The sequence below is a fragment of the Notechis scutatus genome, chromosome 3 (assembly GCF_049901735.1).
Source record: "Notechis scutatus isolate UNSWTSFEM ecotype Mainland chromosome 3, rNotScu1.2, whole genome shotgun sequence".
In the NCBI taxonomy this organism is placed as follows: Eukaryota; Metazoa; Chordata; class Lepidosauria; order Squamata; family Elapidae; genus Notechis; species Notechis scutatus.
In genome coordinates, this window is record NC_142011.1 from 118,388,477 (window position 1) to 118,412,271 (window position 23,795).

The 23,795-nt window shown below is 44.2% G+C and overlaps 1 protein-coding gene across 4 annotated transcripts in view; it reads left to right on the plus strand.

The window, feature by feature from the left end:
• RIN2 (Ras and Rab interactor 2) overlaps positions 1 to 23,795 on the plus strand; it is a 78,388-nt gene that overhangs the window by 49,032 nt on the left and 5,561 nt on the right. For all 4 annotated transcript variants that reach the window (XM_087961075.1, XM_087961078.1, XM_087961077.1 and 1 more), the window contains 2 exons: positions 15,791 to 16,096; positions 17,559 to 17,690. In XM_087961075.1, the coding sequence (XP_087817201.1) occupies positions 15,791 to 16,096; positions 17,559 to 17,690 (438 nt within the window). The remainder of the gene's footprint in view (positions 1 to 15,790; positions 16,097 to 17,558; positions 17,691 to 23,795) is intronic.

The window sequence follows — 23,795 nt, forward strand, 5'->3', positions numbered from 1 at the left end:
ATATGCTTGTGCTTTGTTTGAACGTATAATTTTCATGCCTTGATGTGTACTCCAACGTTGAGAAAACAATCTGAGCCTTGATGACCTGCTAAGTTACTACATTCTTCTTTTGTTAATGCCATTCTGTGTCTGTGTGTGAGAGAGAGAGAAGGTGGGGGAGGCATTGCATTTTAGCTGCAGGGGCTTAGTTGAACAATTGATGAGCCATGCTTAATTTTGCGGAAAGGCAGTTTAAGCAAGCAAGACATTTTTGCTTTTGAACAATTTTGCTGCCTTCACCAATCTTGAGGTTTGCAAATAACCACAACAGAGCAGATGTATCAGATGTTGCTGATTTAGGCAAGAGCTATGTGGCAAATCAATTGAATCATCTTAGGCAACAAAACAAGGCCAGCCTATTCCACATAGACTAAATGTAGGCTCTCAATTGCAAATATGTCAAAAGAGAGAGGGAAAACAAATATTACAACTAGATAAATAGTTTTTTTTTTTCATTTTTTTATTTGTTGTTACTTAAGTTCTCTACATGTTTGTCTCTAGATGAGGTTTGCTTCAAATAAGCTTTATTCTCAGTTCTGTAGGAAGAATTTAGGATAATAGTTAATGATCAGAGGCCTGTGATCTCAGTGCTTACAGAAGGAATGAAGTACACTAGTGAAGTAATAGTTTGGTTCATGTTGTGATTTGACAAGTTGTGTGTGCACATGTTCACCGCCTGATCCAACATGCTATTTCTAAGAATTCCAAGAAATATTTCCATGCCAGATATTTCCAGGAAAGTCACAAACAGAGCAGTCTTGGCATGCAATTTATTTTGCTTCTAACCACTGAATCTAAAGGCTGAATCTGAAGGTACATTGTCATGAAGTTGGAAGCATGGGAAATCCATGCCAGGTTTCATAGGATGAAAAAATTGTCATTGCAATATTGCACAGCAATGCATTAAATATGTTATATGGATTGTGCAAAGAGCAACTTTCTTTCACTTCTCACAGTCAGGTAGTGTTATTCCTCCTCCTTTGCCCTGATTCTTGTTTTATAAGGAAGGGGAGAATGTCTGTGTCTTGCAAAAATATTACAAAGTCAGTTTGCCAAAGTTACTAAGTTAATTACTCTGGAGTATTTCAAACATTCTAGAACAGGTATGGGCCACCTATGAGGACTTAAAGTTATGAGAGAAAATGCTGAATAATATCAAGATGGCCATGTAGTGAATTCAGAGAATTACTTTGAATTGCTACTGTTGCTGTTCAATCATTCAGTTGCTTCCAAACCTTGGTGATACAGTGGACATAATTTGTCCAGGTTGGTCTATCAGTAACTACATCTTTTGAGTTTTTGTAAGCTTATGTTTATGTCATTTTGCCTTCTTCTGCTAGGCTCATTTTTGAATGCCTTCAGTATTTCCAAGCAGCAGGGGCTTCTCCAGTGACTTGCCATTATGTTCAAAACATTTAGGCTTTAGCATCCCTAGATTTTTTAGTGATTTCTAGTGAGTCATTTAGTACTGAATGATTTGTTCTTGTGGCCAAAGTATTATCAACCATTTTCTCCAGCACCACAATGGCAACACATCATTTTTACCTTTGTTTAGACTTCCTCATCCTCCAACTTTCACAGCCATACATTACAATAAGGAAAACCTGTAGATTTCACCATGCAATTTTTCTCTGTTGGATGATGTCTGCAATTTAATACTTTGCCTAGATCTTTATGACAGATTATTATCTTTTCCCCAAATAGTGAATGTTTACTTCATAATTAGTGATTTTAAAAAAATCCTTCTTATTCATCACTCTTCAAGGAACACTGTTCTCAGTGAAGGCCAATCACCTACTGTAAGTCCTTAGAGTAGGGGTGTCCAACCTTGACAACTTTAAGACTTGTGGACTTCAATTCCCAGAATTCCTCAGCCAGCTGGCTGAGGAATTCTGGGAATTGAAGTCCACAAGTCTTAAAGTTGCCAAGGTTGGACACCCCTGCCTTAGAGCAAGGATTTTTCCTCCTCCTCCTCCTCCTAATTGCAGCTGTCCCCCATGTAAAGAAATGCAGAGCTGTCTCAGGGGAATGTAAGAGAGAGCTTTTGGGTGGGGACTTGGAGAACAGATTATAGTCTTAAAACAGAAGGAAGCATGAGAAAAAAACTCCAAATAATGTCCCCTTGATTTTGTTTACCACAAAATGGAACACCTCCTCAGCTTTCAAGATTAATATCAGCCCTTCAAGGCAGGACAGGGCAGGAAAGAGACATGGCAAGGATTCCGGAATATTTCAATTTTGTAGTAAGGTGGATTGACAGAATTTCATTACCTCTGCTAAACCTGACCAGCAGGCATCTAACTCAAACTGCAATGCAAATTATTCATACTGTCCCAGTAAATATTTTTCTGGCCCACTCTTCACAGAAGGGTCCAAGTTACTTCAGAAAGAGCCACTGAACATGTAAAAGAGATTTTGTCATTTTGCCACTCATGCTGCTGTGCTGTAGGCTGAAACTTGATACTTTTTCTGTGTTTGGTTAGACTGGGCGTTGGTAGAAGTTACCGTGAACGCCCTTTCTTTCTATGCTGCGAGAGAGCCCAGGATGGGTTGACTCCTTCCTATGACGTCATTTAGCTGAGTCTGTACTAAGATATAAAAGCTCAGTTGTAGATAAGGTTGTGTGTTAAAAACATACAGTAATATATTAAAGCTGATTACAAGGTGATTATATAAAGATTACACATAGCAAAAAGGATGCAATTGCCAAATGAAATCTTGCTATTATCTTCACTTGTAATTTATTTCAAAAAGATACCCTGCATTCTACCTAAGAATGGGCGTTGGTAGAAGTTACCGTGAACGCCCTTTCTATCTATGCTGCGAGAGAGCCCAGGATGGGTTGACTCCTTCCTATGACGTTATTTAGCTGAGTCTGTACTAAGATATAAAAGCCAGCCCCCGGGAGAGACCCCAGCTTTGGCGAAGATACTTGACAGACTGAAAGGTGTCTCTGAAAGCCCAAAATAAATACAGAAATATGTCTTACCCTCACCGGACGAATCAAGGGAAGGGCTGGGCTCTCTCGCAGCATAGATAGAAAGGGCGTTCAGGGTAACTTCTGCCAACGCCCATTCTCCTCCATGCTGCATCGAGAGCCCAGGATGGGACATACCAAAGCTTGCATGTCCACGGGCGGGTCCTCGTCCGGCTCATCACACCGACTGTTAAACCACTCGTTGAAGCACCCGTCTGCCGAAGGCTGCAGTCGCCAAGGCAAAGGTATCCAGATGGTAGTGTCTGATGAAAGGAGATGGGGAAGTACACATGGCCACACGACAGATCTCCTCCAAGGGAGCTTGGGTTGCCCAGGCAGCAGAAGTGGTCGCGCTTCTGGTAGAGTGCGCCGTCAGACCTCGAGGAACCGGAAGGGCCGCAGCTTTGTAGGCATGCTCAATGCAAGATCTGGCTCATCTGCTAACAGTAGAAGAGGCCTTGTGCCCCAAGTGAGAAGGGAAAAGAAAACAAACATGGCTTCTGACTTCCTGAAGGAGGAAGTGCGCTTAATGTATATTCTAAGAGCCCTTCTTACATCTAGCATGTGCCACTGCTGCTCTAAGTCATGGTGCAGGAGGGGGCAGAAGCCAGGCAACACAATGTCCTGGGACCTGTGAAACCAGGTGTTAACCTTTGGAATAAATGAGGGGTCCAGACGGAGAACAACCCTATCATCGTGAAAGGAACAAAGGTCCTGTCTGATGGAAAGAGCAGCGAGCTCGGATACCTGCCTGGCTGAAGTGATGGAAACGAGGAACACTACCTTCAGAGTCAGGAAACGGAGAGACACTGTTTTAAGTGGTTCAAAAGAGGGCTTCGTAAGGGCATTAAGGACCACATGAAGATCCCAGGAAGGATATCTGTGAACCACCGGTGGGTGCAGGTTGGAAGCCCCTTTCAAAAACCTCCTGACTGAAGGGTGATGGGATAAGGAAGGACGCGAACCCCATGAAAGAACCGAGGAGAGGGCCTCAACCTGCCTGCGTAAGGTGTTGGGCGGCAAACCTTTCTCCAGATCATGCTGAAGGAATCCAAGAACCTCTGCCAACTTGGCTGAAGCAGGAGAGAGACCCTCCCTAAAAGGCACCATTGGGAAAGGGCCTTCCAGGTGGCATCATAGATGCACCTTGTAGAAGGTTTGCAAGATGCCAGGATAGTGATGATGACCCTTTCTAGAAGATCAGCCTCCTCTAGCCGCTGCCGCTCAAGTGCCACATGGTCAGCCTGAGCCATTAGGGCTCTGGACGGAGTAGAATCCCCGATGAAGGGAGATTAGATGGGCTAGGATCCTCCAAGGAAAAGCCCCCGATAGGTTGACCAGGTCTGCAAACCAGGGCCTCCTTGGCCAATAGGGTGCCAGGAGGAGGAGCTCCGCTCATTCCTCCAACATCTTCCGAATTACTGCCAGAATGACGGGAAGCGGGGGAAAGGTGTAGAGGAGACCTTTGGGCCATCTGCACTGAAGAGCATTGGGCCCCTCCACTCCCTGGCAAGGAAACCTGGTGAAGAATCTGGTGACCTGGGCATTTTGAGGAGTGGAGAAGAGATCCACCTCCGGCATTCCGAATCTTAGGGAAAGGTCCCTGAATAGAGATGGAGGAATGGACCATTCTGCCTGGTCGACTAGGCTCCTGCTGAGCCAGTCAGCCTGGAAGTTGTCGACCCCGGAGATGTGGTCTGCCGAGATCGACAACAGGTGTTTCTCTGCCCATAACCCAAACTGTAGAGCCTCTCCCAAGAGGGCTCTGGACCTCGTGCCCCCTTGCCAGTTGACATGAGCCATTGCGGCCATGTTGTCTGAAGGACTAGAACATGAGAGCTGGTCACTGAGTGCCTGAAATGCTTGAGAGCTAGAAAAATGGCTCTGAGCTCTAGCCAATTTATGGGAAGGGTCTGCTCTGACCTGGACCAAAAGCCCTGAGCTATCCGGCCCTGCATATGGGAACCCCAACCCAGGAGGCTGGCATAGGTGGTTATCACTAGCCTGTCTGGGACCCTGAACAGAAGTCCCTTCCAGATTAACAGGGAACGCTACCAATTGAAAGATCTCGGTTTGTGGCGGGAGCGGGACCTTGATGGATGAGTGGCTGGTTCCTGCTCATTGGTAGGGAAGCAGGAACCATTGAGTGGACGGGAGTGGAGCCGAGCCCATGGGCGATGCCAATGGAAACCATCTTCCCCAGAAGTTTGGACTGCAGCGACAGGGGACAGTTTGATATTGCTGGATCTGGCTGATAATCTCTGCAAGGCTCTTTCCACGAGCTGGGGACAGGAAAACCTGGCACGTGGTATCGATGACTGCTCCCAAGTGTTGCAATATGGTTGTGGGAGAGAGCTGGCTCTTTTTGGTGTTGATGGAAAATCATGGCTCTGGAGATATGACAGGGTAATTTGCAGATCCTGATGGGCTGCATGGATGGAGGAGGACAGAATCAAAATGTCGTCCAAGTAGCACTGGATTCTCACTGGAACAGAATGCAGAGATGCCATCAATGCTGCCAGAAACTTTGTGAAGACCCTTGAAGCCGATGAGAGGCCGAAGGGAAGTGCTCGATACTGGTAATGGGAATTCTGATAACAGAAACGGAGAAACTGGCGATGATGAGGCCAAATGGGGATGTGGAGGAGAGCCTCCGTGAGATCAATGGAAGAAAGGAGATCGCCCTTCCAAACGCTCCCTTAACATAGAATGCAGAGTCTGCATTTTAAATCACCTGTATTTTACAAATTGGTTGAGAAATTTTAGATCAAGGATGGCTTGCCATCCCCCCCCCCCCGAGGCTTTGGTAATGATGAAAAGGCGAGAGTAAAGCCCATGTCCCCGTTGAGAGGGGGGAACAGGTTGAATAGCTCTGATTTCAAGAAGGTGTTGAATGGCCTGACTCATGAGGGCTTGCCTTGACGTGTATCCCGAGAGACAGGACAGATCAAAAATTTCTCTGGGGGTGGCGTTAGGAAGTCCGATTGCAACCCTGACCTAATAGTGCTGAGCACCCAGGAGTCCGTCGTTGACTCCTCCCATTTGGAGGCAAAGAAGGCTAGGTGACCTCCGATGGGTGGGGAGAACAAGGGATTACTTAGAGCGACGGAAGGAACAACCCCCTCCCCCCGAAAGGGCTGTTTACCAGTAGAAGGTTGTTGCCTGCCAAATGCTTCCACACGGTGGTCTTGGCGTTGGGAGTATGGCCTCTAAGAGCGGGGGAAGCGAGATGAGGTCTCTGCTCAAAAAGCAGGAGGGCGATAAGGAGCTGGGCGATAAGGAGCTGGGCGATAATCGGCTTTCTTCCAGAGGAAGAGAAAATTTTATGTTTATCTCTGGTTTCGATGAGATAAGGTTCCAGAGCCTCGCCAAAAAGCTTATCACCTGCGAATGGAACTGAAGCCAGCTTCCATTTTCGGCGTGACTCCGCCTGCCAATTTCTGAACCATAACAGTTTTCTTGCTGCTACTGAAGATGCCATGGCCTTGGATGCAAATTTTGGTGGATTGAGAGTGGCATCTGCAGTGAATTCCACCGCTGCGATAATCTTATTAAGGTCTTGGTGAGACCAAAAGTCAGAAGCAGGCAATCTATTCTGGAGTTGGCGCAGTTTGAGTTGGGATGCCCTCGTGAAAAAGGATGCTGCTGTTGAAGCCCGAACAGCCCATGCAGCGGCCTGGTGATTGCGCTGGAGGGCCTGTTCGGAATGTTTATCATCCGGTTTCAGGATATCTTCTGGCTCCGTGGGAGTGCCAGAAGATGAGAATGAGGCCAGAACCGGAATGTCAACAGAAGGCACTGCCAGGGCATTGTCCAGGGCTGCGGTGACATTGTAGAAATGCTTATACAGAGAAGATGGGCAAGGACCTGCCGAAGGAGAAGCGCACTGTTCCTTGACCATGTCCAGGAACAAAGTGGGAGAAGGCAAAACGTCTGCATGCACTACAGGCTTGGAGAAGACCGAGTCTCCCTGGCTAGAGGGATTTCCTTGTGGCTCAGGAGCCACTTCCTCTGGTGACAGCTTGGCAGTGACCAAGGCCTTGCTGAGCAATGGCCTGAAGAGGATTGAAGACCAATGAAAGGATTGAAGACCAATGCAGAGATGTCTGCTCTGGGCGAGAATCCTCTTTCTCTGAAAGATTTTGGTCAAAAGTCTCGCCCTCTTCACGCTCTGAACGAGAGGGGTAACTGTGTTCAGATGGTGAAGCCCTTCCCTCCTCATCAACCTCCTCCCATGCTGGTAGAGAAGAATGGACCCTGAGGTCCTGGGGCCTGTGTAAATCAGGGTGATGAGGCAAGGAACTTATAGATTGAGAAGGGAGAAGGGCCTGAACCCTTTCCGGAGGTCGAATAATTTGCTTGAAGCCTTCAGCCAATCCCTGCCTAATGGCCAATGAGACAACATCTTGGATATCCCCTGGTCTATGCTCAAAGGTAGAGGCAGAAGGCCAAAGGCCCACTGCTGTGGGAGTGAAGGTGGCTTCAGGCCTAGATTGAGAAGAGGTTTGAGGCCTGGAGGGAGGGGGAGGAGCATAGAGCCCAGAAGCCTGTTGGAAATAAGGCCCAAATCTGCTGAGATCCTGAGGTTCAGATTGTACTGCAGAAGCCTAGGAGACCAGGATGGAGGATGGAAAAGCTCATAGATAACTTCCCCTCCCCTGGGAGGCTTGGCTGGGGCCCACGAGTATCACCTGAAATATGCTGTAGTTACACTCCCTTCTGTTGAATAGTTCTGTTGAACTGCCTCTCTAGGGCTGCATGTCTGTGCTTTTCTGCCCTCAACTCAGCCTGAGTTGCCTTCTTAGGGGCTAGAGCCTTAGCTCTGATTTTAGCAGCCACCTCCCTCTGGACTGATTGGGTGCATTGCCTACGTCTTTTTCTCTTATTGGGCTTAAGAGACTGTTCTACTGGAGGGGGGAAGCTCTGCCTGAGCCTTATCTTGCTCCATTTGTAGAATAAAGGCTCTTGCGATGGAAAGAAACTGTTTGGAAATTTTTTGTATTAAGCCCCTTAGGGTATAAATTGACCCCCGGGCTTACAAAATGGCCGCTCACCTCGTGGTGGAAGGCTTCAATCCAAGATGGCCACTGACTAGGGGATAGAAGAATCGCTCCTTAGGCTATAAAGAGCCCCGAGCGAAGTCAGCAAAGGAAAGGGCAGCCTCTGGCCGCACGATCAGCTGGCTGACGCTGTTATCGGTTTGCCGATCGCTTTTTACGACCGCTCAAACCGCAGGCGTGGGGGAGGTCTACAGACACTGCCCAACTTGCCTGAACAGCACTCTGACAACGCTGCTCCCAACGTTGCAGGAGAGAGAGCCCTGCTTTCCTGGAGGAGCAGCTGTCCTGATCCCTGGGAGCTGCTTGAAGTGAGGAAAAACGTACTGAAGATTGCTGTGAGTGCTGTCTAACAGAACGCTTTCAGAGACACAGCTACTGACTGAAAGGAGCTCAGTCAAAAGCCAGGGTCTCTTCCGGGGGCTGGCTTTTATATCTTAGTACAGACTTAGCTAAATGACGTCATAGGAAGGCGTCAACCCATCCTGGGCTCTCGATGCAGCATGGAGGAGAATCACTCTTTTCACCGGCACCAATCTAGACAACCTCTTTTTTGCTTTATCTCTCAGAGTTCCTCGCTGAGCAAACAAATTTCTGTGGCTCAGCAAACAATGAGAGGCTGCTCAAGTACAAATCCTAGCCCATGCTATAGCTATTTCCCAATTCTAGCAGGCAACCAAATCTTCAGCAGTTGCCTCCAGGATTTTAGGAGAAACCCCAAGCACCCTCTGGAAATCAAGGAGATCTCTTGGCTGCTTCAGACAGATTGATCAAAGAGATACCCTGCTCCTGGAGAGAAAAGAGGCTCCAATCAGCTCCAATAGCAATCCGAAAATGCTGACTGTGACACCCCCAGATCACATCACATTTTCTCCAAGACAAAAACAATGCAGGATTGGGCTTATTTTCTATTATCCCAGAAGGCGAGATCAGAACAGATGCATCAAAACTACTTGGAAAGTAGGTCAGGCTCTTCAGGAGGAACTTCCTGTCTGACAAGTTGTCAGTCAGTAGTAGAACAGACTGCCATATAAAATGCTGAGTTCTCTTTTACTGGTAGTTTTCAAGTTAGGACCACAACTGGGACCTGAATTCCCATGGTAGGTTGTGGTGATGGTAAAGAAAGTCATTATGTTACCAGGCCTCATTTTATGACCATTTTTACTGAGGTCATTAAATCAGGCAGTTGTTAAGCGAATCCAACTTTCCCAGTTGACATTGTTTGCTGTTATTATAACTTTGAATTGTGAACAACTGTAAGTTAAGGACTACTGTACTTGTATTAGAAGTTTTCAAATTTAGGGTGGATGGTCATCTATCTGAGATGTTCAACTGAATCCTGCGGTAAACTGTAGGATTAAAAGATCTCTAAAATACCTTCCAGTTCTATGGTTGCTTTTCTGTTACCACTTAAATCAGTGGTCCCCAACCTTTTTTGTACCAGGGACCAGTTTCACGCAGAAACACTTTTTCAAGGACCGGGGGGAGGAGTCGAGTTTGGTGGTTTGCTTGCAGACGTTTCATTACCTGACTAGGTAACATCTGATGTTGTTACCTAGTCGGGTAATAAAACATCTGCCAGCAAACCACCAAGTTCAAGGAGCGCCAATGCCTCCTCATTGCAACCCTGAGCGACAGATATTCTCTTCTATTGGGACATTTAAAACGGAGGGTTTCAGCTGCAGATTCAGGAACTGCGCCGGGCTGAGGAGCGCCTTCAAAACTGAGCGCTGGGCGGCGGCGGCCCACGGCTGTCTCCGCGGCTCAGGACAAGTCCCTGCAGGACGGCTGAGAAGCCCCGCCTCTCAGCCCTGCCTCCCTCAGCCTCATCCCTCAGGTGTCTGCCTCGTTCCTCTCTTAGTCGCTCTCTCGCTCCTCCACTAGCCCAGGAAGAAACTGCTTCAAAGAAGCCGGCAGCGTGGCTTTTCCTGTCAGCGCAGCTCCTCTGAAGCTCCCGTTCACCCCCACCCGCCGCCGCGCAGTTCAATCCAGTGCTCCGTTCTGCCTGCCTGCCTGCTTTCGTTTCTGGTTGTTTCAGAGCAGCTTCGGCTGAGAAAAAGGCGAATAGTTATTATTCTCAGCGAAGCTGCTCGAAACAACCAGAAGCGAAGGCAGGCAGGCGGCGAGCGAGCACTGAAAACCTGGATTGATTGGCGGCGGGGTGGGGTGAGCGGGAGCTTCAGAAGGCTCGCCGACAGGAAAAGCCACCCTGCGGCGGCTTGCTAATTTCTTCCTGGGCTGGTGAAAGTGAGCGACTGAGAAGAAAGCAGGCGGCTGCCGAAGCCACTGAGCGGAGAGCAGGACAGGCTTTGGTTGCTTCCTCCCTCCCCTTCTTTCATTTGTGTCCTTGATCCCTGATCCCAGCAGCATTCACCGAAGCGAAGAAAGCCGCCATTTTTATTTTATTTTTTTATTTTTATTTTCTTTGCAGCCGGTGCAAAGTGATCCTGGACCAGTACCGGTCCACGGCCCGGTGGTTGGGGACCCCTGACTTAAATGATTTAAGCAGTTACTTATTCAATCACCTAACCAATTCATCGTTTAAATTGGTGGGTGTCATTTTATAATTGGGTTCTGTGATGCTCCATGGAATGTTCATCCTATCTCAGTTCCAAGCTGGGAGAAAAGCACTGGAGAAAAAATGGAGACTGATTGGAAAGAGGGTCCATTTATTGAGGAACAGAACCACATGTTTGTAGTTCTGGTGCAGTTGACCACATGGAGTTGAGAGTAGGGGGTTATTTATACCTTCTCTCAGGCTTTGCACTTGAACCTCCTGTTCCTGTGCAAGAACATGTATTCTATTGGCTGTTGTCAGACTCCCTTGGGGCCACGTACAAATCCCAGTAGTTTGTCTGGGTTAAGTTTGGTTGAAGTTTCTGAGGATGGTGCAGTGAAGGGGCGTGTCAGGGTTCTAACAGATGCCCTAATTAAATCATGAGCCTCAAGCCAAGCTTCAAAAGAAATCCAGTTTTTTATTAGGAGCTTCATGCCAGCATGGATCAGGTGAAGCCAACTCTGACCTCAGTTAATTTGTGCTTTGCCTCTGACCATGTTTCCCCCTCCCCACAATACGTGTCATCAGTCACATTCCCCACCAAAGCAATTTTGCAGGTTGTAAAAGTCACTCCCTCCGGCCACTGTGGATTCCCATGGAGATGACCTTGCTGTATTGAGTGGAATGTGCCTTGTTTTGACTAAGATACCAGCTCTTTGATGCAGCTGCAAAGTTCACTCTCCCACACCCCTTGCCCATGGCAACTCGAAAGCAGTTCAGGGAATCTTTGCAAGTTGACAGGGCACTGGGCAATTCCTATTGTGGCTGAGGGCTAATCCTACCTTTGTTGGATCTTGGGTGAAGGTATTTGCTTATGAATAAAGCTATCTATCTCTTTATCTCTTAAGTGCTGACGTCTGCTGAGAGCTATTAAGAAAGGTGAGGGCTATTAAGAGTGAGTCTGCTTCCTGCCTCTAAAAAACATGTATCTCCATTTCTCATTTAGAGAAATATATTCTTCCTTTTGAATATTTCTCAAAATATTTCATTCTTCTAGGGGTGGGTGCTAACTTTCTACAATAGTAAGAGTGAAAGCCGGATATCACCACTGGTGTTTTATTTTTAATTGATTAAACTATATTATGAATTGTAAGAGTAAATTTTAGTAAATAAATAAAGTGAAATGAGGTTCTTTTAGGACAAAAGTTCACACAAATATTTGTTTTCATTAACGTGTTGTGCCTTAAAAGATTGCAAAAGAGTGTTTTTCTACAGGAAGCAGATGGACATTCCAGAAGTCAAAGGAAAGCTATTCATACTATTTAAACACTTCCTCTTTGAAGTGGCTAATTGCCTAAGCAGAGGCTTCAAGTAACTCTAGTTAATTAAGAATTGCCCATGTGATAAAGCGCAAAAGAATTGTTTGGTGATTAAAAATATTTGTAGCCACAGACCTAAACATAATCTCTGGAAAATGCAACATTGTACTTGTGCAGGCTCAGACTGTCTATAAACAACTTTATCAATTCAAAACCAGATTTGGATAATCTTTTAAGCCAGAGATCATCACTGAGAAACACATGAGATTTCATGTAGAGCAAATTGAAGGGTAGGGGAAAATGGATTTGACACTTTCCACTAAAATCAGAGTAATACCATTAAAGAAAATAATAACTGCAAGACTCAGTTTTTGCTAGTCATTGGCAATATTGCCGTTGAATGCTCTGAGATCTGTTACTGGAACTTGAGGATCTTTTCTTTATTCTGTTTGGATATGTTTCATTAAGTTCGAATGGCTGATTTGTTAAATATCCTAAAGTTTCATTTCTTGTATTTGAATTTTGTAATTGTATTTTGAATTTGGCTCTTCAGAAAACCTCTCTGCAAAAAGCTGATTCAAGACATGATCATGTGCCTAGCAAATAATGGAAGTTAATGGAGTTATTTAAAGTACTTCTCAGTTTCCAGGACTTAGTCATTTAATTGTTCAACTACCTCTTTTGCTGATACTCTGCTTTTAAAGTGCTGAGAAAATAATTGTTATGTGTTTTTAGCATGATACAGTACTGAGGGCCACATAGCAACCCTTAAATGTTTTGCTTGTCTCATTTTTCTTAGAAATGTATCCTCCTCCTCCTCCTCCTCCTCCTCCTCCTCCTCCTCCTCCTCCTCCTCCTCCTCCTCCTCCTCCTCCTCCTCCTCCTCCTCCTCCTCCTCCTCCTCCTCCTCCTCCTCTTCTTCTTCTTCTTCTTCTTCTTCTTCTTCTTCTTCTTCTTCTTCTTCTTCTTCTTCTTCTTCTCTTCTCCTCCTCCTCCTCCTCCTCCTCCTCCTCCTCCTCCTCCTCCTCCTCCTCCTCCTCCTTCTCCTCTTCCTCCTCCTCCTTTGCTTTATTTGTGTTAATGCATTTCTCAACCAAAATTTGCAAATGAGTTTTCATTGGAGTAGTTTTTGAAATTTTTCTTCAGGACAATTAGAATGTAACTCCTTATCAATGTTTGTTTAGTTCACGGGTGGCATCATGATGCTGTTATGTGACGTATTGCAACGTTTTTTCCCCTTCGCAGAGTGTGTCCTGTGCGTGATGCACCCAGGCCACAGGCCCCCAGTTTAGTTAATCACCTCAGGGATTTTTTTCAAGACTAGCATCACACTGGATTTTTTGGGACAGGTGTGTGTGTGTGTGTGTGTGTGTGTGTGTGTGTGTGTGTGTTTAGATTGATAGTGGCCTGCCACTATCATTAGTTGTTTGAGATACATTTTTGAGCAATCTATTATGATTAATTAGATGAACAGGAAAAGAATCCTTTTTAGAAAGAATTGTAATGTGGCTCATAAATCAACTTCACATATCCATTTCACATAACTGCCTTCAGACACCTGAAATACTAGTCCAAACTAGTAACCTTGGCCCCAAGGAATCCCCCCTTTCTCCTCCAACCCCTTCCATGTATCATCTGCCAAGTAACTTTTGTAAAATTTCCAGAAATTCTACAAAAATGGTTTCCCCCTCAAACTAACACATTTAAACTGAATTGATAAGCATCTTTGTTGTTGCCATATGCATCACTGCTCTTCACTTGCTAAAGGAGAATCAGAAAAAATAACCCCTCATTGGGATGAAGTGTCAGGAATTGTGGAAAAATAATATTCAGAGGGAGTGAAGTTATATGCAAGTGATAAACTACTCCTTTTTGGTTAGTGCTGAGGTATACAAACTGTCATTCAAGGTTACAAATATTGACTGTCTGTATACACAATACATAGTGTCTCTGGAAAACAGTGTTGCAGTTTATTCAGAGATTCCAACTGGTTGGAAAGTGTGGGAGGAAAGGATGGATAGTCTGTCAAAATAAAAGATGTTTACACCATTTCCTCCTTTTGGAGAAAAAAAATCAATGTTGATGCTTGTGTGGGTGTATGGCAGTGACTTTGTTGCTGATTGGCTTTGTCTTTCAATGTAGAAAGAGAGAGAGGCCAAGCTTTTTTTCAGTCTAACACAACCCCCAGATATGTAGCTTGTGTATCATATTCTCAGCTGTGGTTTCCTGCATTATCACCAATGTCCTTCTCCACTCCCTGGAATATAATGTTCATTTTACTAAGAATTTTTTTATAAAAAAACTTCATATTTATAATTGATGTTTGTTGTTTCTCCACCAGCACTTTCAGCTTTTCAAATGGTTACTTTTTTAAAAAATAGGTTAGTGGTTTTATGCATAATTATCCATTACTCTGAAAATAAGTGATAATAATCACCATAAATCAATTACAAAAGACTGCTTTACTCAGGACAGCTTATATCCTGTGACAATACCTTTAACATCATCCAACATCAACATCAGTCTATGTCAAGTCCTTGGAAAGGACTCTATAGGTGAATAAAAATGCCAATTCCAGTCTAAATATCTGACTGACTGTGCAACAATATGGATTAAAAACACCAAAATAAGTCTGAACACCTGGCTGATTGCATTGTGCAACCAACCACAATAATAACGAACTTATTGGCTGCTCAATTGTCAATGACTTTAGGATATTTTCTGTATGTGAAGAGAGCAAGAAAATAATGGAGATATAATGTAGCAATTAATGTTAAGGATGTGGTTTAAATTAGGTGTTTTCAAAAATGAACTTGGTATTTCCTGGAGCCCAAAATAAGGACCAGTCATTTATGGAGTATCTAGTTTTCTAGTTGAGTATTATATTATGACAAGCAAAATCAAAGAGCAGAATTAATCAGTTGGATTGATAGACAGATGGTCAGGCAATCTCTCTAACTCCAAATGAATGCAAATCTTGTGCCATAGACTTTAAATCTTGTGTCCAATATGCCCTCATTCAGTCCGAATATCTGAATGAGACTAAATATCCCTAACTTCCGAAAGAAAAAGTGGAGGGTTTGGCTTAAAGATAATTTTCAGAAAGTGCTCCAGACTCCTCATTAAATCTGGAGAGTGATATTGAGTGGGTTGTCACAAGGTTCATTCTTGGGACCTCTACTCATCAGCATTTTTATTAATTAGTTAGATGAAGGGATGGAGGAAATGCTGATCATTTGCAGATAACAAAAAGGTAGGGTACACAAATGATCTTGAGAAACCACATAATTTTATGGTAAAGTAATTAAGAATTTCTCACAAGCTTACAAGGTAAGGTTGACAAAATATATTAAGTCTGGATTGTTGTACTTATAGAGCTTTAATATCATGCTTCAGAACCAGAAGTTTCCCAATAATTATATTTTTAGCTGAAGATTTAAATCTTTATATATTACTAAGTCAGCCAGGAAAATTTTTCTTCCAAATGGAAGTAATTTTGTTTTTTCTCTAAAACCGAAAATACTACATAAGGCAAGAGTATGATTTTTCTTTTGAGAGCTTCATTCTGAACCATCTCCAAGTTGTAAGAAAATATTCAGATTTGTTAAACTTCTATAGTTCTGGGATTCAGGAAAAATCTGTTCATTTTATGACAGATTGATAATGAACAGGTTTTTATTTTACAGTTTTGTCTTTCCTAATTAATATGAATAAATATGACAATTGCCATTTTTTTCCTATTGGAAACCACCTGGAAAAGTGTTTTTAACATTAAAATCATTTTAGAAATTTAATGAAATTATTTTCCTAGACCAAGAAATTACTTTTTTCCCCCTTTTACGGGGAAACAAAAATCAGCTTCTTTGCCAGATATTGTTCTTAGATTGTTTGTCTTTTTTAGATGTGGTATTAGAGAAGGCCATGCATAAATGCATCTTGAAACCCCTCAAGGACCACATCGAGATGATGTTGAAAGAATTCCACACAGCTGATGGCTCATGGAAACAGTTGAAAGAAAATCTTCAACTTGTCCGGCAGCGAAATCCTCAGGAGCTGGGTGTTTTCGTCCCAACACCAGATTTCGTAGATGTTGAAAAGATTAAAGTCAAATTCATGGCAATGCAGAAAATGTACTCTCCTGAAAAGAAAGTTATGTTGCTACTAAGAGTATGCAAACTGATTTACACTGCGATGGAAAACAATTCAGGTAAATGTTAGATTTGGCCAAAGAGTTTTAAGTTATTCAGAGATGTTTCTGCAAAATGAGAACCATTTCATCTGCCAAAAAACCCTCACATTTTCTTTACTTTTGATATATTGTAATATCATACACTGCTATAGTATTTTAGACAGTCTAAATTTTGGCTTCAGATGAGGTAAGGTGACATACTTTTTTCCAAATCTTGATGCAATTCAGACTGTATCAGATTTCTGTTAGAATTGAGCTAGATATGTTGAATGTGTTGGGGAAAAATAAGAATTTTAGTTGTCATTAACCATGCTTCAGATTTCCTTTGGTTAATACTTTATAGAGGCAATTATAAAGATGCTTATTGGTCTGAATTTAAATGATGTATCAGTGTTGTATGAGAAAGGCTGTTCATATTTGTGCCAACTCACATTGTTTTTAAGCACCAAAATAATTTTTTGAGAGTCAAAATAACAAAATAAACATATGCAATATTCTGTGCTTCTTTGGAAATTGCAGTTATGCTCCCACTTCTATATTCAGTCCAACCCGTATATTCATTCAATAAACACCATTGTAATTGCTGCTGTTGTGTTACTGTAGGGTGTTGAAGGGTGTTACAAAGTGCTAAATGCAAAAGTCAACTATTTTTATATGGGATGGTTAATAATAGCTTAGATTCTTTGGTATCTCCATATGTGATATAACATCTTAGCAGATAAGTCCCAAACTGACCCATTTTCCAGTCCTGATAGTGCAAGAATTATGTTATGGAGTTTAATTACTTGAAAACTTTTGAGGATATTTACTAACATGAATGGATGAATGAGATTCTTTGATATAAAAAAATGTAGGTTTTTTAATCAATTGTTTCCAGAGATACTACTCCTCTTTTACCAGTCAAAAATCCTAAGTAAAATCAGCAAAAATAAAGCATTAAAATCATGTATTGGTGATTTTGAAATCTACTTTCATACACTCCAATAACATGAAGAGTTAGGATGAGCCAACTTCTAAAATTAGTTAATAGAAGGCTATGAAGCTAATCAGGACCTTACAATATCAGGTTGTCAAATTTGTATGGATCAGTGGTTTGATTCATGAAGTGTTTCAATATGTGAATAGGAGATAATTTGCTTAAAATTTTGAGCTATTTATTCTTAATGTATTGGTTCTGTATTATATCCTGCTTCCATTCCTTAAGGAACTCTGTTGAGACATGGGTATTGAGAGCATCTAAACGATATCAGAATAAATTCCTACTTTATAAGCAAAGTTAAGGCTGCATCCAAAAGCTCCATGAGTTCCTATAAACCCCAGAATGTATTCAGTGACAGTATTATAGGTATCTGAATGTTGTCATGGATAAAAATGAAAATGGAGAGCACAGTTTTTATAATGGAGAACAGCAAAAAGATCTGGCAATTAATTCTGCTATTGTTTGTGTCCTGCCTCTCTACATTTCCTATCCTTTCCCTAGGGAGAATGTATGGGGCTGATGACTTTTTGCCAGTGCTAACCTATGTTGTGGCTCAGTGTGATATGCTGGAGTTAGATGCTGAAATTGAGTACATGATGGAACTGCTGGACCCATCCTTGCTGCATGGAGAAGGTAATGTCCTTGAAACTTTCAGGATGATGACTTGTCTCCCAGGAATGTGATTACTAATAGTATGTCTAAATAGAGAAACTTGAAAAGTATGCCAAGGCTTCTAACTTGTTACCAACTACTTATCAAAAAAGCCCCACAAAACAAAACAAAACAAAACAGAGATAACCAAACCAAATAAAATTAAAAGTATTTTTCCAAATGCTATGAGAAGTAAAAGGAGGGCATTTTTTAATCAATGAAGTGTGTGTCTATGTGTCTGTATGTGTATACTTGGAAACTGGAAAATCTGTTAGCCTGTTAATTTAGATTATAATAGCTACAGTATGTTAACACATATTGCTTGAACAACAAGTCTGATTCCATGTGACTTTCCTCACAACAAAGCAAACAAGCTATATCTCTTGTGATATCCAGTTGTGTTCCTGAAAGTCTTCCTTATTGCATTTCAGCAATGTGGGAAAGGGTTTTTTTCATATTTATATTTTTGAGTGTCAATTAAAAATTATCCTCCTGTATTATAGAAGTGAATTACTTCAGATTTGCATTTCCATTTTGGAAGCCAGGAAAGTCTACAGAATAGCCTGGGTGCCAGAAGTTGCCATGGTTAGATGATGTAGACATTGGTATTTGAATATTGATCTTTCTCCCATGAGCTGTTCAGAGCATCCAGAAGTGGGAGGTGCTTCAGTCTCTTCTGGAAAGGCTGGGCTTAAAACTCCGGGACGCTCCTCCTCCTCCACGGGACTCCTCCTCAGCGTCCCCCAGTTTTAGCTCAGCCTTTGTGGTAAGAGGTTGTGCACTCCCTGACTGGAACGGTTTCTGATTCAGCTAGTCAAGATTCAGGCTTGCTCTTGGGTTAATTCGGCTTGCAAATTTCCCCCCCTATTAATCTGGCGATTTCAAGGCTTGTGGCTCTATTAGGTTATTCCCCCAATCAGTTGAGAGCAGCTCTTTGTGACTGGCGGAGCCTGCCACTTCGCAGGCAGTCTGAGACGGCCGCTTCAGGCAATTAGCCTATCTAATTCCCTGATCGTCTTATCTTTGCGATCTTGCCGGAACGCTCGCAGCCGCGGCTCACTTCTCTTTACAGGATCACTTGTCTGACATTTTGGAGAGTCAGTCACCCAGCCCAGACAGGCTATTTCTGGACAGCCTCCCATAGGCATATCTCCTCCAATGAGCACTGCCCGGTGAATCCCAGAGGCAACCTTTACCCCTATGGCCGCCGGTTTAAGACAGGAGGAGGGATTACCTGAGACTATTCCCATCGAAATGAGGCAATGGATGGAGATGGCCATACAAAAGGGCATTGCAGCTGAAGTTCAGCAATCCATCCAGACCAGACACTTTTTGGCTACTTCGGAAGCAGGATCCCTGTCTGCTCAATCCTTTGCGCATATGGGACATCATCAAACTCAGGTATTCCCCAATATCCCTGACATACCAGTCCAGGATCTTCGGGAGGAGGTGGAATTAGATGACCAGGATGTTCCCATGGAGGTGGGGTCGATCCATCAGATGGACTTGGGGTTGTCAGACGCTGACCCACTAGAATGAGGAATGTCGGATGACGAAGGCCTCATTCTGGACCAACCTACCTTTTCTGGCCTTTTTCATCCACACCTCTTTAAATCTTTACTGTTCAAAGCAAAGAACACCGCTAAACTAGGCACAACAAGCCCTCATCCATTGTCAACAGGGTCTCAGGACGAAACCGAGGATCTAATATTCTCACAACCGCTAATGAGGCAGAAACTATTCTTGTCCCTCGTATGTTTGCTGAATTAGTACAAAATCAATGGGCATCAGCAGCATCCTACCCAGCCTCAACAGGGTACGATAAACGATATTATAATTTGGCACCAGAGTTTTCAAATTTTCTCAAAACGCCGGAGGTGGATGAGCCCATTGTGGCACTGGCCTCTTCTTCAACCTTTCCCAACAAGGCCGAGGAAGTCCTGAGACCGGAGGAAAAGAGAGCAGAGTTGGCACTCCGTAGGGCGCATGTTTCTGACGCCTGGGCCATTAGGGCAGCTACAGCTGCATCCTTTTTTACACGGTCCTCCCTATGATGGCTCTTCCACTTGAGAGATATATTGCCGGCATCAAATGTCAGAGTCCACCAGGACATTGCTAAGATTATTGCAGCGGCAGAATTCTCCGCCGACGCCACATTTAATACAGTCAAATTCTCGTCTAGAGCCATAGCATCTCATGTATCAGCACGGAGACTGCTATGGCTCAGACATTGGCATCCGGATACCAAGCATAAATGCAAGCTGGCATCAGCCCCAATATCGGGGGATAAATTATTTGGCAGTGTCTTGGAGCCCCTGCTTATTGAGAATAGAAAGAAGAAGAAAGTGCTTCCCCCTCTTTTTCGGAGGTCTGAAAACAGAACGCCCCAGTCTTTTCGAAGGGGTTCCTTTCGGACCTACTATCAAGGCCCATACGTTCCCAGATCGTAAAGAACATCAGACTACAGACCCAGTTTTAGAGAAGATAGGTCAGAATCTTCCGACAGAGGTCAGCGGGGAGGCCAAAACAGAAGAAACCCCAGAGGTACCGGAGGCCGATTTTTTCGTCGCCTCAAGTGAGTCCTTGACAGCAGCTCCCATTGGAGGGTGGCTAAAATTGTTTGCTGATCAATGGGACAGCTCCACCACTGATGCGAGGGTCAGGGACTCTGTTAGGTTTGGTTTGGTGCTAGAGTTTCAATCCTCCCCTCCGAACTTTTTCATTAGGAGCCCTAGGTCCACGGACCCCATTAAGGGACCGTTGATGCAGGAGGCTATCAATCATCTTCTGCATATTCGGGCCATTAGAGAGGTCCCATCTGAACAACGGGGTCAAGGCTGTTACTCTCTATTGTTTGTGGTCCCAAAGAGTTTGGGGGGCTGGAGGGCAATTCTGGACCTCAACGTCTGAACAGATCATTGGTTTATCAAAAATTCAAAATGACTACTCTCCAGTCCATTCTGCTCAGCATCAGAGAGAACGATGTCCTGACCTCTATAGATCTGACAGAGGCTTATCTACATATACCAATTAGACCTGCTCACTACAAATACCTTAGATTTTGCTATTGTGATCGGCACTACGAATATATCGCTCTACCATTCGGTCTGACTTCGGCCCCTAGGACTTTTACCAAGGTTCTAGCGGCTTTGGCTGCCTTCCTCAGGATCAAATCTATTCGTTTACAATGTTATCTGGATGATATTTTAATTTTGTCATCTTCCAGACATCAAGCAAATTTGGATACCAAGATTACTCTGGAGACCCTTCAAGGTCACGGCTTTTCCATAAATTGGGATAAAAGCCATTTGATCCCTTCAACTAGGTTAGTTCATTTAGGGGCAGTGATAGATACCGTGGAGGGCAAGGTTTTTCTCTCTCAGGACAGGTTGAAGAGTATCCAGTCTTTGGCCAAAGAGATCAGAGCCTTAAAGAGGGTTTCCCTGGCATTGCTGTCTCAACTGTTAGGGAAACTGATTTCTTGTATTTCCATTGTGCCTTGGGCTCGATTCCATTCTAGAGATCTGCAATGGTTCCTGCTACCTTTCCAGCGATCTGGAAGAGCCACTTCCAACGTCCGGATAAAGGTACCGCACAATGTTCTCCGATCACTCCGCTGGTGGTCAGAAAACATGATAAAAAAGGGGTGTCCTTTCAAGGAACCTTGCAGGGCAACGATCACAACCGATGCCAGCCTGGTAGGATGGGGAGCTCACTTCCAATCCCACACTGCGCAGGGAATTTGGACTATTTCCGAACAATCACAAAGCATCAACCTGTTGGAGCTGCGAGCAGTTCATCTGGTGTTACACAGTTTTCTACCCCTTTTCCAATCATGCCACATTCTGGTCTTGACAGACAATATCACAACCAAGGCCCACGTAAACAGACAGGGGGGTACCCACTCCAAACTTCTGATGCTGGAGACGGCCAGGTTGTTCAAGTGGGGCGAGGCCAATCTGTTGTCGCTCAAGGCAGAGCACATAGCAGGGGCCTAAAACACACAAGCGGACTGGTTCAGCAGGGCCTCGATAGATCTGGCAGAGTGGCGCCTACACCTGTCTCTCTTCCAGGAAGCAGTGCGGAGGTTTGGGCAACTGGTGATCGATCTATTTTCCTCTCCCCTCAACGCCCAATTGCCCCGGTATATTTCAAGGTACCCGACTCAGGGGGCGGAGGCCGTCAATGCTCTGCGATGTCAGTGGCCTCCCGGACTTCTATATGCGTTTCCTCCACTCCCTGTAATACCCAGGTTGATCCAGAAGTTATTGGAGGAACGAGCGGAATTGATATTAGTTGCCTCTTACTGGGCCAGGCGAATGTGGTTCGCGGACTTACAGGACCTGTCGAGAGAACAACCTTGGAAAATTCCACCGTCGAGGGTTTCCCTCTCGCAAGGGACGGTACTTCACCCGGACCCACAATGGCTCAGCCTAGCCGTATGGAGGTTAAGTGGAGCCATTTAAGGACCCAACAGATTCCAGAGGATGCCATTGCCACCATACAAGCATCCAGACGGTCCTCAACAAATCGTATATACGAGGCCACGTGGTCCGCTTTCTGTCGCTGGTGCCGGGGGTCTAAGATCGACCCAACAATAGGACAATTATTGGACTTTTTACAGGAGGGGTTGACCAAGGGCCTGTCTCCAAATACTTTACGCAGACAGGTGGCGGCCTTAGCCTCGGTGATATCCTGGGGTGACCTTCGTTCCATACCGCACCATCCACATGTCCGCAGCTTTCTTAAGGGTGCTGTAAACTTACGACCTCCTGTAATTCACCACTATCCCACTTGGGAGCTCAACAAGGTGTTAACCGCACTTACAACTGGCCCATTCGAGCCTTTAAGAACCGCTAGTCTCAAATTCCTGACATATAAGGTGTTCTTCTTAATTGCGATCACATCAGCAAGGAGGATTTCCGAGTTGGCAGCATTGTCGATGAGAAAGGACCCGTGCGTGTTTCATGCGGACAGAGTGGTTCTCAGATTGGATCCATCATTCATCCCTAAAGTAAATTCAGCCTTCCACAGAGCGCAGGAGTTGGTGCTTCCAAATTTTTGTCCTAAACCATCTCATAGACTGGAGCATCAATGGCATCGACTTGACGTTCAAAGGGCATTAAGCATCTATCTAGACCGCACGGCGGCATTTCAAAAATCTGAAGCTCTATTCCTATCCTTCAACCCATCCACTTTAGGACACAGGGTGTCGTCGACAACCATTGGTAGATGGCTGAGAGCCACCATAGCTAAAAGTTACAAATGCCAGTCCATCTCAGTTCCTAAGGGCATTACAGCCCACTCGACAAGGAGTGCAGCAACATCAGCAGCATGGGCCACTCGGGCTTCCATAGACGAAATCTGCAGAGCGGCGACTTGGGCTTCACCATCGCCCTTTGTCAGAAATTATAAAATTGATGTCTACGCCTCAGCAGACAATTCATTTGACAGAAGAGTCCTGCAGAGGGTCCATAGAGTTTATGAGTGGATTTCGATCCAGATGGAGTCCCTCCCTAAGGACAGGCCAAGCTTTGGTATGTCCCACTTCTGGATGCTCTGAACAGCTCATGGGAGAAAGGGCATTGGTACTTATCTGATACACCCGTTCTCTGTGAGCTCTGAAGAGCATCCAGCCCCACCCATTTCTTTCCGTCTGGTGAGGTTCCATTCCGGTCAGGGATCTAGATTAGGTGATGAGTCCCGGACTTTGGCACTCAGTCTTCGCAAAACTGGGGGACACTGGGGAGGTGTTCTGTGGAGGAGGAGGAGTGTCAACAACAGCACTGAAGAGAGTTCACTAGTATTTGTCTTCCACTAATCAAAAGTTGGCATTAGAAACCTTAGGTTTGTTCAAGAGACATAATCCTGAAAATTTCATACTCAAAATAAACAGGAGTGATATTAAAAGGCCATTAAGGAAGTATTCCTTGTTATTCTTTTTTTTTTTCAATTCCAGTATTCTTTATTTTTTTCAAGACTTTTATTTATTTATAGGATTTATATGGCCACCTATCTCATAAATGAGATAGCTCTCAACAATCCATAAAATATAATTAAAAACATACCACCACCCCCACCACCCCG